The sequence below is a fragment of the Festucalex cinctus genome, chromosome 19 (genome assembly GCF_051991245.1).
Source record: "Festucalex cinctus isolate MCC-2025b chromosome 19, RoL_Fcin_1.0, whole genome shotgun sequence".
Classification (NCBI taxonomy): Eukaryota; Metazoa; Chordata; class Actinopteri; order Syngnathiformes; family Syngnathidae; genus Festucalex; species Festucalex cinctus.
Window position 1 is genome coordinate 13,877,050 of NC_135429.1, and position 15,521 is coordinate 13,892,570.

Sequence of the window (15,521 nt, forward strand, 5' to 3'; positions counted from 1 at the left end):
GCTCACATGCTGACCCACGACCACGGATTACTATCAAAGGGGAATGAATGACACCTCGAAGTCAGGCAGTGGGCTACATGAGAAATGTCATTGCTGGCCAATTTGTATCATTTTTGTGACGTGGGTGCACGCTTGTGTGAATAGAATAATGTGTGCCCCCCCCTTTGTCTGGCTTGCCATTAGCGAGTTAAAAATCGATGCCTTTCGCAGTGTTATTTTCAGTGGTCGGTGCTTTTGTGTGCTTTAGTACGAATTCTGGCGTATTACTATCAATATTGCCATGAGCAATTTCGAAATATGATTGTTAGTGTAAAATAAACTGGAAATGGTGCACATACCTTATGGACAGTAGTAGGGAATAGCAAGTGTATTTTTGTGTACTTTCCATGTACAAGCAGGTTTCATCAATTTTAATGATTACAAATAAGTCAAAATTAATGTTTTGTCAACCCAAAAATTTGCTTGGGATAGACTGATTTATCAGCACTGCTATTCAGAATTTGACTAATAGCAGTATCAACCTTAAAAATAAAATAAAATAAAAAATCAGTCACTAAGAGAAAACTTAAAATGGTGTTAAAGGAACAATTCATTCGAATTTTCCGTTAACATTATATGAGGAAATGCTGCTCACCGACAGAGGTCTATGCAACTTTTGTTTTTTGTTTGAAATTAAAACTAGATAAAAATTGAAAATGGAAAAATTGAACTAGATATTTGACATTTTGTTAAGAAAATGGATGGATGGAAAACTTTATTTACTGTATACAAAACAAAACATTTAAAGGGATACTTTACTTATTTATCCATTTTTGGCAGTCAAACAATATTTTGCCTATAGTAAATTAGATGTTTTCATTATTTTTCATGTACAATTAGTACGTTTTAAAAACACATTTTGCAATTTGCTGTTGACTGAAAATGACATTACAAGGTCTCAGATAACCAATCACAGCTCAGCTTGTGAATGTCACATGACCAAACCTACAAAACAGATGAGCTGTGATTGGTCTTCTGAGCCCTTGTGATGTCATTTTCAGTCGACAGCAAGTTGCAAAATGTGTTTTTAAAGGTACTAATTGTATGTGAAAAATAATGAAAGTGTCAAATTATCGACAAAATATTAACTTTTTATTGCTATAATGCAGTTTCTCAATTGCGGTCCTCAGGCCCCCCTAGCCAGCCTGTTTTGCACGTCTCTCAATTCCTAATGCAGCTGATTCCAATGACGGCTAATTAGCCAGTTCTGGAGAAGCCAGGTAACGATCCTCACCTGCGTTGCAATTGGGAAACATGGAAAACAGGCTGGCTAGGGGGGCCTGAGGACCGCAATTGAGAAACACTGCTATAATGGGCTAAATAAGTGAAGTATCACTTTAAGACTCCTTTAACTTTTGGTTAAAAATTTAAAATATTGTCTCAGATTAAGGCAAAATTTAAAAACAACCAACATTTAGCAGTTCTGAAAAGTTACTCAATAAATATATATACATTTTCTGTGACTTTTATGGTTTAGGTTTTAAGAGGTCAAATCGGAAATATGTATAATAAATAAAAAATTATTCCTAAAAAGATTCATCCATCCATTTTCTACAGCGCTTATCCTCACAAGGATTGTGGCTAAGCTCGAGCCGATCACAGCTGACTTTTATTTTTGTTTTGGTTTCTAACTAAACTAACAAGCATGTTTTTTCCAATGTGGGATGAAGGCGTAATGTGTAACATGATATTTGGTCTCCCATGGTTCCAGACTGGCACATATTACTCCTATAGGTAAATTAATGATTTTTCGAGTCGGTGAGTTTCATGGCATGGGTGCACCCTAACTCATGTATTTCATTTTGTCTAGCTTGCCACCCATGCGAATGTAATATCGATGTCTTTCTGAAATTGTAATATTTTGCTTACACAAGCAGATACATTATGTAAAGTAAACTAAATATAGTTTACAACACTACTAATGTGCCATGACACACTGGTTGGGAATCGCCAGTCTGTACAATATATATAAAAAAAAAAAAAAACACACCAAAAAACAAAACTGGGAAATGTGCAGGTATTAGAGTGAGCATATACTTGAGGGTAATTCTGTCATAAACAATTCTGCGAAACCTCTCTGAGCAGAAAAATGAAAAGATGTAGTCATTTCCGATTGCGACACTGCCACCTTTCGAGCCGCTCGCTTTGCATCCTGTGTGTTGTGCAAGCAACGTGTCGGACATGAGCGAAAAAAAAAAGAGGTAGTCGATGACGCTGAGTCAGCAGGAAGCTTGAGCGCATGCAGAGCTGCGTGGAAGCGGAGGCGCAACACAGCGTAGAGAGCGGCGATGAGAAGGGTGTAGAATAGCCGCCACCTGATCTCCCTCCCGCCATACCAAGCCAACCAGGTGAAAAATGACCTACTGAGACATGAAATTGGGTCACAGGGAGAATGTGTGTGTGCAGGAAAACGGCAGCAATATACACTCGCTGGTACACCGGCACAATGTAATGAGATCCAATGCAAGCGATAGACTAAGACAACCGTTCTGTGTTAATAGCTTCTGACAGCTCTTCTTGTGGATGCCCTCTTGTATTCGTGTTCTTACTGATAAGTGGTGCAACCATAGTCCACATCTTGAGTCATTCTGCAGCCTGACTCCTGCCGAACACAAAATTCTGCCACTGATATTTCTATTGGTTCAGTTTGCTGACTATATTCCAAATGGATTGACTATTCCCTCCAAATTATGGGCCAGTCTCTTGGTTGTAAGATGGAGGAAAATGATAATTAAAAGAACTGCATCGGCCCCAAAAGGCGCAGGCCCACCGGGCATCTGCCCTGAACGCCAGATGGCCAGTCCAGCCCTGGTGGTGCACAACACAAAATCTAAAATTTGAAGTCAACTGGAGCAGGTGTTTTGGAGCTACGGCCCACCGAATTTGACTATTTTGGGCTTAAAGGGGCGTGGCCACCTTCCTTTTGCACCCATATAGCTCAGGAACTCTTGGGTCAGTCTTAACAAAACAGGCATTGTTGGAAAGGGAAATCAAATAGGATTCCAAATAACTTGCAAACATTCAGAAGATTGGTGCACGTTTTAATGACTTTTTTTGACTACTATCAACGAGTACAGCAAGTTTCATGAAAATCAAAATCTGCTTGGTTGTACCCACTGATTTTGCATGCAGAATATGTCGCAAGTAGAACATGGACATTGGGACTTGGGACTTATAAACTGGTGTATGAGATTGTGTCATTACTTTTTAAAATATATTTTTAATTTTAATTTAAGCCATTCTGAACTTGACAGTTGAGGTAAAAGCCTCATTTTAAATATATTCTACGAGGGCTGTGCAATTAATCGAAATTCAATTACAATTTCGATTATTACACTCCACAATTACAAAATCAGCATAATCGTAAAAAAAAGATTAAAGAGGTACTTCACTTATTTAGCCCATTATAGCAATAAAAAGTTAATATTTTGTCTAATTAATTTGATACATTATTTTTCACATACAATTAGTACCTTTTAAAACACATTTTGCAACTTGCTGTTGACTGAAAATGACATCACAAGGGTTCAGGTAGCCAATCATAGCTCACCTGTTTTCTAGGTTTGGTCACGTGACATTCACAAGCCGAGCTGTGATTGGTTACCAGAGCCCTTGTGATGTCATTTTCAGTCGACAGCAAGTTGCAAAATGTATTTTTAAAGGTACTAATTGTACATAAAAAAAATGAAAATATCAAAATTATTATAGGCAAAGTATTGACTGCCAAAAATGGCTAAAGAAGTAAAGTATCACTTTAATACAAATTTTTGAGTTGTTTAAATTTATACATTTACATTTTTTTTTTCAATTTTAAAATAAATATTTTCTTTTTTTTTTCACCCAAAAGAAACTTGCATAAAATAATTTGATTTATTTATTTATTTTTACTTTGAATCATTTCTTGTTTTGTACCAAAAAATAAATGATCATCCTACTGCACAGTGCACTTCAAGTTTTTGCCAACACAAATAAATATTATAAATTCTGTTTGGTCCAAAAGGAACTTACATAATTGTTGTGTTACTATTTTTTTTTTTTTTTTGAATTGGTCTTAATATTTCAAATGTGAAAACCTTTTCTTGTTTTGTACCAAAAAATAATCGTTTGAATAATCATGATTTCAATTATTGCAATAATAATCGTGATTATTATTTTTCCCATAATCGAGCAACCCTATATTCTACTTGGATGGAAAATGTACACACACCAAAAGCAGAATATTTGCCCCATACGCAGCCTTGATTAGTAGAAAAATAATTGCATGACTTAAGTGCATCTGGTTAAAGCGTACGTTCTTCTTATAATAAATCAAGTCTTGATCATAGTAGAATAAAAGAACCAAAACAGAGTTAGCAGTTCTCAAACAGTGTTGCATTGTATATAGCAGCAGTCAAGGTGATTGTGGTCCTGGTCCGCCTTTTGTTCCTCTCACTCTCTAAAAGAGCTCCGTGTAAATCCAGCCAGGCTTAATTGGGCGACAGATGCACTGCCTGCGCAGCCAAATCTAGTTGAAGGATCCCGATGGAGCATGACAGAATGTCTCTCTGTGCATCTGATTTGTATTTGTTCTCTCCGTCCCGTCTCGGACGCTGCCCTCCTCCCTGGCTGAGTGGCTTTAACGGCGACGTGTGCTGTCACACGGGACAAAGAGCCACTTGTGTGCATCTGCGCAGACACATCTCTCTCGGCTCGGCCTGACCGCTAATTGCATGATCAATAAATAGACGCAAGCGCTCAGGACGTTCGGTTAAACGGATATGCAAAAATTGCCCTTTGGGCTTGAGCTCTGGAACCCTAATTATTAGAGTTGCTGATGCTTCTTAATTTAAACATGCTGCTGCTTTAAAAAAATTTAAAAAAAAAATCCACTGCAAAATGCAAGTTGCCATTGAAGGATGGCACAAAACAGCAAACGAACATTTGGTGCGAGAATTCATTTTGTGCAATTTTTTTTCACGAAGATCAACTCACTCAATATTTGAATATTGAGGTACTACTTTTGTCATACATATCCTTTCAAATCCACAAAGAAAAATATTAGGTTTACTCATGTTGTAGTACCGGGCAGTATAATAGTCAGTGTAGGTGCAACAAAGCCGTGTTTGTCTTCTAGTGGTGAATGGTGATATTACAACTTAAAAACTATACTGTAGTCAATGCATAGTCGCAGTTCGGCACTCACAAATTTTTTTTTTTCCCCCAATATGTTTTTCAATATTTCATTTCCCCACCCCCATTTTTTAATGAGATTTTGTTACCTCTTTGCCCGCCAGAAACGTTTAATCGCAATGTATGTCGCCATAAACGTTAAATGACGTCAACTACGTCTTTTTTTTTTCTTTCTTTCTTTTTAAATCAATGGGCAGTGCAACGTCTAAGTGCAGCGCTGCCTGGTCAATGGGTTGTGGAATCAAAAACAGCCACTAATTATGGCCAGCAGGTGGCAGCATTCTATCTCTTTTTCAATGGGCTCAAAGATGAAATCTGATGAAATGGAACATTTTCAAGCATGATGTGAATGATCAAAGCCTTTGTCACACAACCAAATTCACAGTGCGGCACAAAACAAACATTTGTGTCAAAGTCGCCTTGAAAGATGCATTAAAATGCTCGAAATGGGCTGGCACTGCGAGGGTTATTTTATTATTTTTTTGGATAACGTGTGGCAGTAAAAGAGTCACTTTACCCCCATTTTCTGTGAAAAACCTCTTGATTATCAGCATTTTATGGGAAAATTTTTGTTTGTGAAAAGAAACAAGTACCAAAATGTCAAACACATTTTCGATTTTGTATAATTACACTTTTTTTTTTTTTTTTTTTTTTTAAATCTCCAATTCCGACAACCTGTTCCTAAGGGGACATTTGGGTAAAGGCACTCTCAATCCAGGCACCTTCCGTCTCTGTAAAAACACTAGCATGGGTGCTGATTTGCATGTGTTTTCTAATCCTCCATGTTTTGTCTGCCCCCCCTGTCAGAGATGTGGTACTGGGTGTTCCTATGGTGTCTCTTCTCCTCACTCTTCGTCCACGGGGTGGTGGGGCTGCTCATGTTCGTCATGCTGCAGCGCCACAAGAGGGGCCGCCTCATCACCGTTGTGCTGGTCAGCGTGGGCTTCCTGGCCTCCCTCTCCGGCGGCGTCATCACCAGTAAGTTGTTGTTTCATGCATTATTTTCGGTGCTTGTTCATCATCTTTTTTTATTATTTTTTTATTTTTATATGAGCTCAGCAGTGGGACGACAGCTTCGGCTAAATTTGCCTACTTACGTCAGCTACAGGTGGAGTTGCCAATAATAATAACGATTAGTAAAATCACAATGTACGCCGTCATAAACGTTAAATGATGTCAAGCACCGTCTAAGTGCAACATGCGCAGCCTGTCATTGAGTTGTGTAATCAAAAACACTATCTTATGGCCAGCAGATGGCAGCATTGTATCTCTTTTAAATGGGCTCATTGTGTATGAAATTACAATGAAACATGATGAAATCTGATGAAATTGAACGTTTTCAGGGATGATGTAAATGATCAAAGCCTTTGTCATATTAAAGTTTTTTTGCAAACGTGTGGCAGTAAAAGAATTATATATCAAGGACATGATAAAAACTCCAGAAACATTAAAATGTGTGGAGGCGGTAAATGGAATTAACACGTGTTATCACTTGTGTTACACAAACATTGATATCAGGAAGGAGGAGATGAAAATATTGTCATAATTCTAATTCAAATAATTGTAAATATGAGGCTTGGAGAAAAAAAAAATATTTTTTTGATAATTATTATTATTTTTTTTTAACCCTTTCCTACAATAGACTAATTGGTTCTGATCGCCATCTGCCACTATCTGTTTAATTGTCTCATGCTTGTGGCATCTTTTCTTGCCATCAGGCGCAGCGATAGCGGGCGTGTACCGTGTGGCAGGGAAGGACATGACACCGCTGGAGGCTCTGCTTCTCGGTGTCGGCCAGACCAGCCTCTCCGTCGTCATATCCATCTCACGCATCCTGGCCACACTATGAAATGAAGGTAATCCTCGAAGGACACGGACGTTAGGAATGGCAGCCAATCGGAGGCTTGAACGACACTCAAAATGGTGTCTGGACCTTTTGGGACTGGGTCCAAAAGTCTCAAATGTGTTTACTGCCACAATTGTGAGCGCACCTTCTTTTGCAAATTGAGAGGGAACTCAATTCAGCGCATGCAAACGCCGCCATCCTCTTCTTCTGGACTGAAAGCCATGTTGGGGCTGTTTCCAGAGGTAACTTTGTGCCAACCGTCTTCTCTGGGATGTCCCGCATGCCTTTAGTGGACACTGACCCTTGAAGGGTACTCCTATTTGGGATAAATGGGAAACTACTGTGGGTTCCTCTTTAGACTCTGCTTGAAAACAAAAGTTGAGCACTGATGACCCAAAAAACTTATCAGCTAACAGTATTAATAATCACACCAAGGCTTCTTTTTTTTTGTGCCACTGTGCACATATTCTCATTATCATTCCTTTCCATACACAACTTCTATGCTGCATTATTCAATTGCAGCTGTCAGGAAAGCAGAGATGGGAAAGGTACTAACATTTTCTTCTTGAGTAGAAGTACAATGACTTGTGTACACTAGACTAAGTGCAATTTCTGGAGAAATTGCGTGAGAATGCTGAAAGCTGAATGCTAATAGCTGAATGCTTAAAAGATAAATTATGTGAAAATTACAAAATGCTAATTGTAGTTGAAAGAATAAATGAATAAAAAGAACACGTGAACTGCAATCTGGTGAATGTGGAATTCGAACCCTCGCCTCCAGTTTTTAACGTAATTGTAGTGAATATTGAGGTATGAAGCTGAAAGCTTGCGTTGAATTAGAATTTTGGATATAGAATGGAATAAAACCTTATTAATGATGAATGACATCAAAAGTAATGGAACTAATTTGACAATGATTAGTATTCAATATTTGCATTTGTACTAAAGAGTTGTCCAAGTGGGGTTTGAACCCAGTTCCTCCATGGTAGCAGGCAATTGCTCTCACCACTGATCCATTTCTGTCATAAAAGAATGTGACATTAATTGTAGTGAATACGTCAGTATATATTGAAAGGCGTTGAATTTGAATTTTGAATATAGAGCGCAATAGTATCGAAACAAAACTTAATGATGAACTCATTTGACAATGATTATTATCCAAAATTGCATTTGTACTGCTTTTCAGCATTCCCACAAATATAATGTCGGGAAAAGGAAAAATACTCACTGAAATAATTACTCAAGTAAAAGTAAAAAAGTCCGGGCTCTGAAATGTACTTGACGAGTACACAGGATGTTTTTTTTTTTTTTTTTTTTTTTTTTTCTCCAGGTCAAGTATTTTAATCATTTTCATGCATTTAAAAACAAAAGTAACAACTATGTTTTGAAAATGTATTGAATAAAAAGCACAGATGCTCATGTTAATGTGTAACGGATACAAGTAAAAAGTAGTCTAAAAATAAATACTCAGGAAAGTACTAAGTACTGAAGAACTACTCAAGTACAGTAACAAAATAGTTGTACTTTACTTCCCATCTCTGCAGGAAAGAAAGGTATGAATTCAGCAAATATGAACAAGTGTCAGTGCCAAAAACTGCTTGGGAATGAAAGTTTGGGAGCATTATACGAGTACAATTGTCTGCTCTTTGTTTTCACGGTACAACCTGTACTGTGGGTTTTATGCTCTTTTTATTTATTTTTATTCTCAAGGTAAACTTTTGAATTAAAATAAGCCCCTGGTGACACAAATTGGCTCAAATGGCCTTCGACAGGATTTATTCGCATCCTCGAGCAATGGAAACATCTCGTCACAAAATTCTGGGAATTTTGAAAGTTGCGTCATAAATCCGGACCTAGTGGGCCCCAATCCTGCATGTTTTAGATCAGGGGTGCCCAAGTCCGGTCTTCAAGAGCTCCAATTCAACCTGTTTTCCCATGTTTCCCTCCTCCAACACACTTGAATCAAATGGTCGGCAACAGGTGTGTTGGAGGATGTAAATATCTATTCTAAACTATGCAGGCTAGTGGTCCTCGAGTACTGGAGTTGGTGACTCCTGATTTAAAACATGCAGGAATCCATCCCTTGAGGACCGGGAGTTTGACACCTGTGTTTTGTGGGAATTAATGGGAACCAATAATTTACCAAATTTAAAGGTTGGTTAGCAGAATATTTCCAAAATTCCCCATCTTAGATTCCCATGCAAATTTACATTTACTACCCCTTAGATACTCTTAGGTTTGACGTTCACCTGCTCCAATTCAACATGACGGAGAGTACCTAATTTGTTTGAGTCATCATTCTACACTCCTGCTGCTGCTGTCCTCACTAGTTTTTTAGTTTGCTTTTAAAAACCATAAGTTCTAAAGGTTTGATTTGTCAAATCCAAACAAGCTAGTGCATCACATTTCACTCCAGACCCATAGGGGCCAGTGTGACCCCACAGCACTGTCAAAAAAAACGGACTAACTTTCTTAGCATTAGCTGGAGTAACAAAGATCCACATTTAACTTTGCCTTTTGCACTGAATTTACTCTTGCCTTGTTTTAGCGTGGTTTGACGATGCGACTGGAGCGCGACACATTGCACCGAAATGGGTGATAATATCCTTTTCTTTTTCTTTTTTTTTTGGCTGCTTGAAATATTTTCTTGAATGATACTGTTTTAGCTCAAGTAGGCGATAAACCAGTTTGTGTCACTGGATTAAAAAAACCAAAAAAAAAAAGGAATGTTTACTGGTTTTCTAATTAATTTCTTGCTGGCCCGAAATTCAAACAGCACATGGCACCAAACCCAAAAGTAGGAATTATAAGGGTATTTATGCCAAAGTATCAATGATATACTAGCTTTATTTATCTTGTCTCAGTTTAGTGATGTAACATTTTTTTGAATGAGTTGCTGCTTCAAGATTGTTAGTAAAATATCATGACAGCAATGAATCAGTATTTTGAGTTTTTTGGTGTGCCTTTTCTCAAGGTAAACACTACCTATTAAGATAGATGAGTTATGCAACTGACACGCTCACCTTCACTACCATCTTAGTACACAATGGGGCGCCACTGCACTGAATTAAAAGAGCTGTGAAGTGTGGCGATGACAAATGGTACATTTTCTCAGTTATTATTGTTTGCCATGATTTAGAACAAAAATCGGAAAGCCACCCAAAATCTGCAATGCCCTCTTTTTCAGGGACCAATGTTGAGTTGTGTGTGAACATTTTCTCATGATTATGATTATTAAAGGTGCTGTGTGTGTGATTACTACCAACAACAGTATGCTGTGGTTTAGTCCTATGAGGGTAATAGTTGTTTAAAGGGTGCCCTAAAGCAATGTTTCTTAGCCTTTTTTGAGTCAAGGCACATATTTTAGTATATTAGAAGAATCTCACTGTATACTACTACTACTACTACTTAAATTGCCACAGAGAGTCTATTTACTGATATAATGCCGATCTCGGCTCAGTGTGAACTTTGTAAACACAAAGTTGCCATCTAGTGGCCACTATATTTCTCTGGCATAATAATAATAATGATTTTTGGACCAATTAACCCGACCAAATCAACCTGACGGTCTCTCGAGAGCACAGTAGTTGGGAATCGCTGGCCCAAAGCGTCGAATCGGAGACATGTTTCTTTGTTTTTGTGGCAAAGGGGCAAGACAATGCTTTCATCCTGAGCTGCATGTAGAAAAGGGTGATATTGCCGCATAGTTTTATGATAATAGCACGCGCATACATTCGCACTGTGCCATTAGCAAATGTGAATATACTTATTTTTCTGCTCAGCCTTCTGCAATTTTGAAATATAGTAGTAGTTGTGTGTTTGTGTGTACTGTAGCTTCTAAGGAGACACCCAGAACCAGTAAATCCGCTGTAGGCATTGAGCATGCAGTTGCAATCCTGCGAGATGCCCAGCTCTGTTATTCCCTTCATTTTTACGTCATGGTCCAAAATACCCCCTCACTCTGCCACCCGGATGCCACATTAGCCCCTCCCCATGAGACGAGTACTCCTCTTTACCTGCTGTGATTGCATGTGCTAGCGTGTGAACGGACTACGGATAACCTTAACGAGAGACGAAGTTGTCCAAAACCCAAAGTGGCACTTGTAGATAATGTATAATATGTTAATTTTTAAACAGGTTTTGTACCAGCCAAACAGCTGATATTTATAAGAATGGCTTATTTATGTACAAATTGGTCCTTGTAAATACCAACTGTCAGTTGAAATAAAAATGTTTTTAGAATACAAAACAGTGTTGGAGTGGTGTTTCATTTACATACTTTCATGTGTGCTATTATTAGATATATATGTATATATGAGATTTTGGCAGAATGCTTCAAGCTATTTATTGCCTTTCACCACAGTTGAAGTTACCTGTCAAACTAAACTAAACAAACAGTTGCTTATTGTGTATTTAAAACCGCATAGCTTTGACTCAAGGCACTCCATTTAGCCAAATGCTAATAAACAAAGTTCAGAGATGGAAAATCCAGGTCCAGAAAGTCCAAATCCTGCCACAGTTTGGCTTTAGCCATTGATGCTAGCTAGCTAGCACCTGCTTCTAGTCAGTCTAGAGTCAGTTAAGAGTCTGCTCTTCGTCCGTACATCTGTCTGAATTTTACTGCCTGCATATTATATTGTCACTAATTACTGTATGTTTTGACAAAATAGTGCTAAAGCTTTGGTTATCATTGTCTGATGTATTCTTCTATAGTTCCCTGATTGGGTCGATATGCCTCGGGAGCTTTTAACACGTTTAATATACGTAGATTAATTAAGCAAATTTGATTGATGCTTTCCATTAATGCAACCTCAGCATTGAAGTATATACAATAGCAACTAAAGCACTCTGAGGCTTCCTCCAAGGCGCATTTAAAAAAGTTTCTTAGATTCTACAATCCACCCACTAAGTTAGATTGCTTTTTGCCTGCTATTTTTTTTTTATTTTTTTTTTTTATGTAACTTAACTTTACATCAGAGGGTCATAAAAGCAAATGCCTGCTGGTGCTATTAGTTGCTACAACACTCCAGTCTTCTTACTCTCTGAATCTTTCATTCCTGCTAGTCTTTCATTGCCATCCTACCTTCCGAATGTCTTAATTTAGATTGATTTGATCGAATCACATCCACAGTCGTGTTTTGTTCTGAAACTTTACATGCGATTCTCCTGTGCCACTTCCAAGTTTGTATAGTGTTTTTTTTTTTTTGCCAAGGTCTCTGTGTCATGCATTTTGTTCGGTTACCATTTGTGTAATTTCATTTCCACGCATAACGTGCTGAGTTTCGGATATTTTCGTTAGCCATGTGCAGGGTCGGACTGGCCATCTGGCATGTGGCCGGTGTCTTTAATGTGGTGCTATCTAATTTCCACTATTTAACCCCAAGAGACTGGCCCACAATTTAGAGGGAGCAGCCCATTAACTCATTTTCTCCCAATAACGTGTAAATACGTTTTTTGTTTTTTTTTTGTTTAAGTGTCCCAAAGACGTATTTATACATTTTTTTTCTTTCTTTTTTTTTTTTTATGCTGGAGCATACAGAAGGCTTTCATGCAGTCTCTCAACTGCAAAGAACGGTTGCGGAAATTGTACTTATTACACAAACAGCCAGCAGGTGGCAGCAGAGCAAAGGAGATGTAGAAAAAAAGTTAAATTACAATTTTGAATAGATTTGTGAAAACTGATGAAACTTAGCTCTCTTCTAATGCTAATTGCTGCAAAACGGAAACAGATAGAAACATACTTTTTTTTCCTGATGACAGAAGAGACTTTAATCTTTCTTTTGATAGGTTCCATGCTTGCTTTTATAGCAATAGAACACAATATTCTGTGGGCCTTGCAAAATCAGTCCAAATCCAGGAAACCGGCCGGGAGCGAACGGGATTGTTTCTGTGAAAATGGCTGGGAGTGAAAGAATTAATCAATTTAGTTTGTTGTTGTGTCTGAATAACAATTTTTATAAGAATCTGTCTTTAGACTATATACTTTCAGTCTTAGTCAATATTATCCCTTATTTTCACACCATAGCAAGCAAACAAAATGGCTGAGGAGTCTTTTTTTTTTTTCTTTTCTTTTTTTTTTTATCATACCTTCCACTGTCATGCTATCATGAAATAAAATTCACATATATCCAGAATCTTCGTCAACACATTCATAATCCAAGCATAAAATGGCACTAGCTGTCAAATTCAACTCCGCAAAACGTAAATACGCTTGTACTTATGAGCGTGTTGAGCAAGGCAGAGCCGTGAACCCAGCAATCCTCACCGGGCCCCCGACCCCTTGGCAACCTAATTTAGCTCTACGTGCCCACCCGGCCCAAAAGCGGACCATTTTTAGACCAAATGAAAAGTCGTGCTTTTGTCTTCGTCGGGCGAGAGGAAATGGACTGTTTCCATTTGGTGGCGTGAGACTTAAAAAACAAAACAACAAAAAAAAAAAAAACGTCCGATACGTGACCGGCATTGTAATGACAGGCGGACTCGGCCTCCCCTTCCCCTTCCTAAACATTTTGATTGCACCCCAGACTCCATGGCTGAACTCAACACAATTCCCAACCACGCACAATTGTTTTGTCTTGTAACTTTTTGACATTTTGTTGCTATTCCAGCAGTGGGGTGAGATTTCTCAGACAGGATGTAATTTTCTTTCTAAGACACCCAAACCTTCCGCAATGCGACGTGATGACATTATAGCACTGAGAAGCTGGAGAGTATTTGAATGAATGCGATGCAATTTGAGGATTTATTAGAACAAAGGTCTTTAGTTATTTTGGTCTGTAACCTGTGCGACTTGGACGTCTGGCCTCCATTAAAACTGCTGGCGGTAGTTTAATAATCAGCGAGTGAGAAAAGCTGAACACAACTGATAAGTGGTTGCTTGACAGCAGTATTAGCAGCGAACGGCAGCTTCTTTTCATCTTAAACTGTAGACTTATATGTATTCCGTTGATGTGTAATGTTGTACTTGTGCCACTGTGAGGCGCTCGAACACTTTTCTTCTTTCTTTTACCCCCTTGTTAAGACTGAAGGCTGTTGAAATGCAGACGTGTTTTGTTGTGCTTTGCAATTAATACGCCATACTTGGCGAAAGAAACTTCATCTTTCCATCATCCATTCATCCAAATGCATTGACAAGCTGCCAAAACTAGTCTAGAAGATTTAAAAAAAAAAAAAAAAAAAAAAAAGCAGCCGTTCGCTGTCAAGCAACCACTCGAACGTTGCGTGCGCATGCGTATTACATAACGGCACAGAAGTGCTAAACCATGGGTACGGTTTACTAAACTGTGGGTACAGATTGTTAAACTGTGGGTACAGATTACTAAACTGTGGGTACAGATTAGCAAAAAATAAATAAATCAGACCCTGACACCAGAGGGGTTCCTGATGATCATATTCAAATTATAATGTAAAGAAGCTAAACTTGATACTGACCGCTGGGCCACTTGCTGCTATTGTCTTATTGTTTCCGCCGAAGGAAATACTCAAGAGTTGAGCGTGAGTGCAGACTGCATGCCTGCTTTGTTTAAAAAAAAAAAAAAAAAACAACTTCAACAATGACTGGAAACAGGCCAGCAGATCACTTCACATTATTGACCTTGCCTTTTGTGTTCTGTGGTTTGACTCCAGTCGCTCAACATGTCCAGTATATAAAGAACAGACAAACAGTCCACGAGGCAGGCCGGTCTCCGCTGTCAGAGCAGCGCCGGCTGTCTGGACCTCTCACTCTGATCTCTGTGTCTGGGTTTACTTTGGGAGAAAACCTCCGTCCCGACCTCCTGGGATGGAATATCCTACACATTTTCCAGCGGTGACAACAACACAATGAAATCGGAGTCATGGCGGAGAGGGGGGTGGGTCGATCAAATGAAGGCCAAACCTTGTTTTCATTGCTCCAAATTTAGATCAGACAATTTTGGTCTTTTGAGATTGAGATTTTTCAGTGATGCTGTCACTGAAACTGATGGATGGATGGATGAATAGTGGTTGTAAAAAGTGTACACACCCTTTGTCTAATTAGGGGCGCTTGTGTGCAATGTGGATCAGCCATGTACACAATTCTCACAGGAACTAAAATACCTGATATCAAAATACTTTTTAGCAGCAGAATTTCACAAGTTACTTCATGTTATAGATTCGACAGCTTTTAATATGAAAAGAAAAATGTGCCGAGTTGTCAGTCTTACAAATGCAAATCTGCCATCTACTGGCAGAAAAGTGACCTCAACACAAATCAATATCACTCTCGTTTTTTTTTTACCGTACAGTACTTCTTTTTTATTTTTTTATTTTTTTTATTTTTTTTTAACTCTGTTATGAATTATGCAATTACTGTTCAATCACTACAAAATGAAGCCATATTTCTATTAGTTTAACATTTCACAAGAGTATGAAAATTTGGAAAAAAATATTTTATCAATTTTATTGGACATTTGGATCATATAAAATTTGTGATTAATCGTGTTAACTA

At 38.2% G+C, this 15,521-nt stretch overlaps 1 protein-coding gene across 2 annotated transcripts in view; it reads left to right on the forward strand.

The window, feature by feature from the left end:
* Window positions 1-9,991, forward strand: part of tmem170b (transmembrane protein 170B) — a 79,329-nt gene extending 69,338 nt beyond the window's left edge. For both annotated transcript variants that reach the window (XM_077507974.1, XM_077507975.1), the window contains exons 5-6: window positions 6,016-6,186; window positions 6,927-9,991. In XM_077507974.1, the coding sequence (XP_077364100.1) occupies window positions 6,016-6,186; window positions 6,927-7,057 (302 nt within the window). In that variant the 3' untranslated portion in view covers window positions 7,058-9,991. The remainder of the gene's footprint in view (window positions 1-6,015; window positions 6,187-6,926) is intronic.
* The last annotated feature ends 5,530 nt before the right edge of the window (window positions 9,992-15,521 follow it).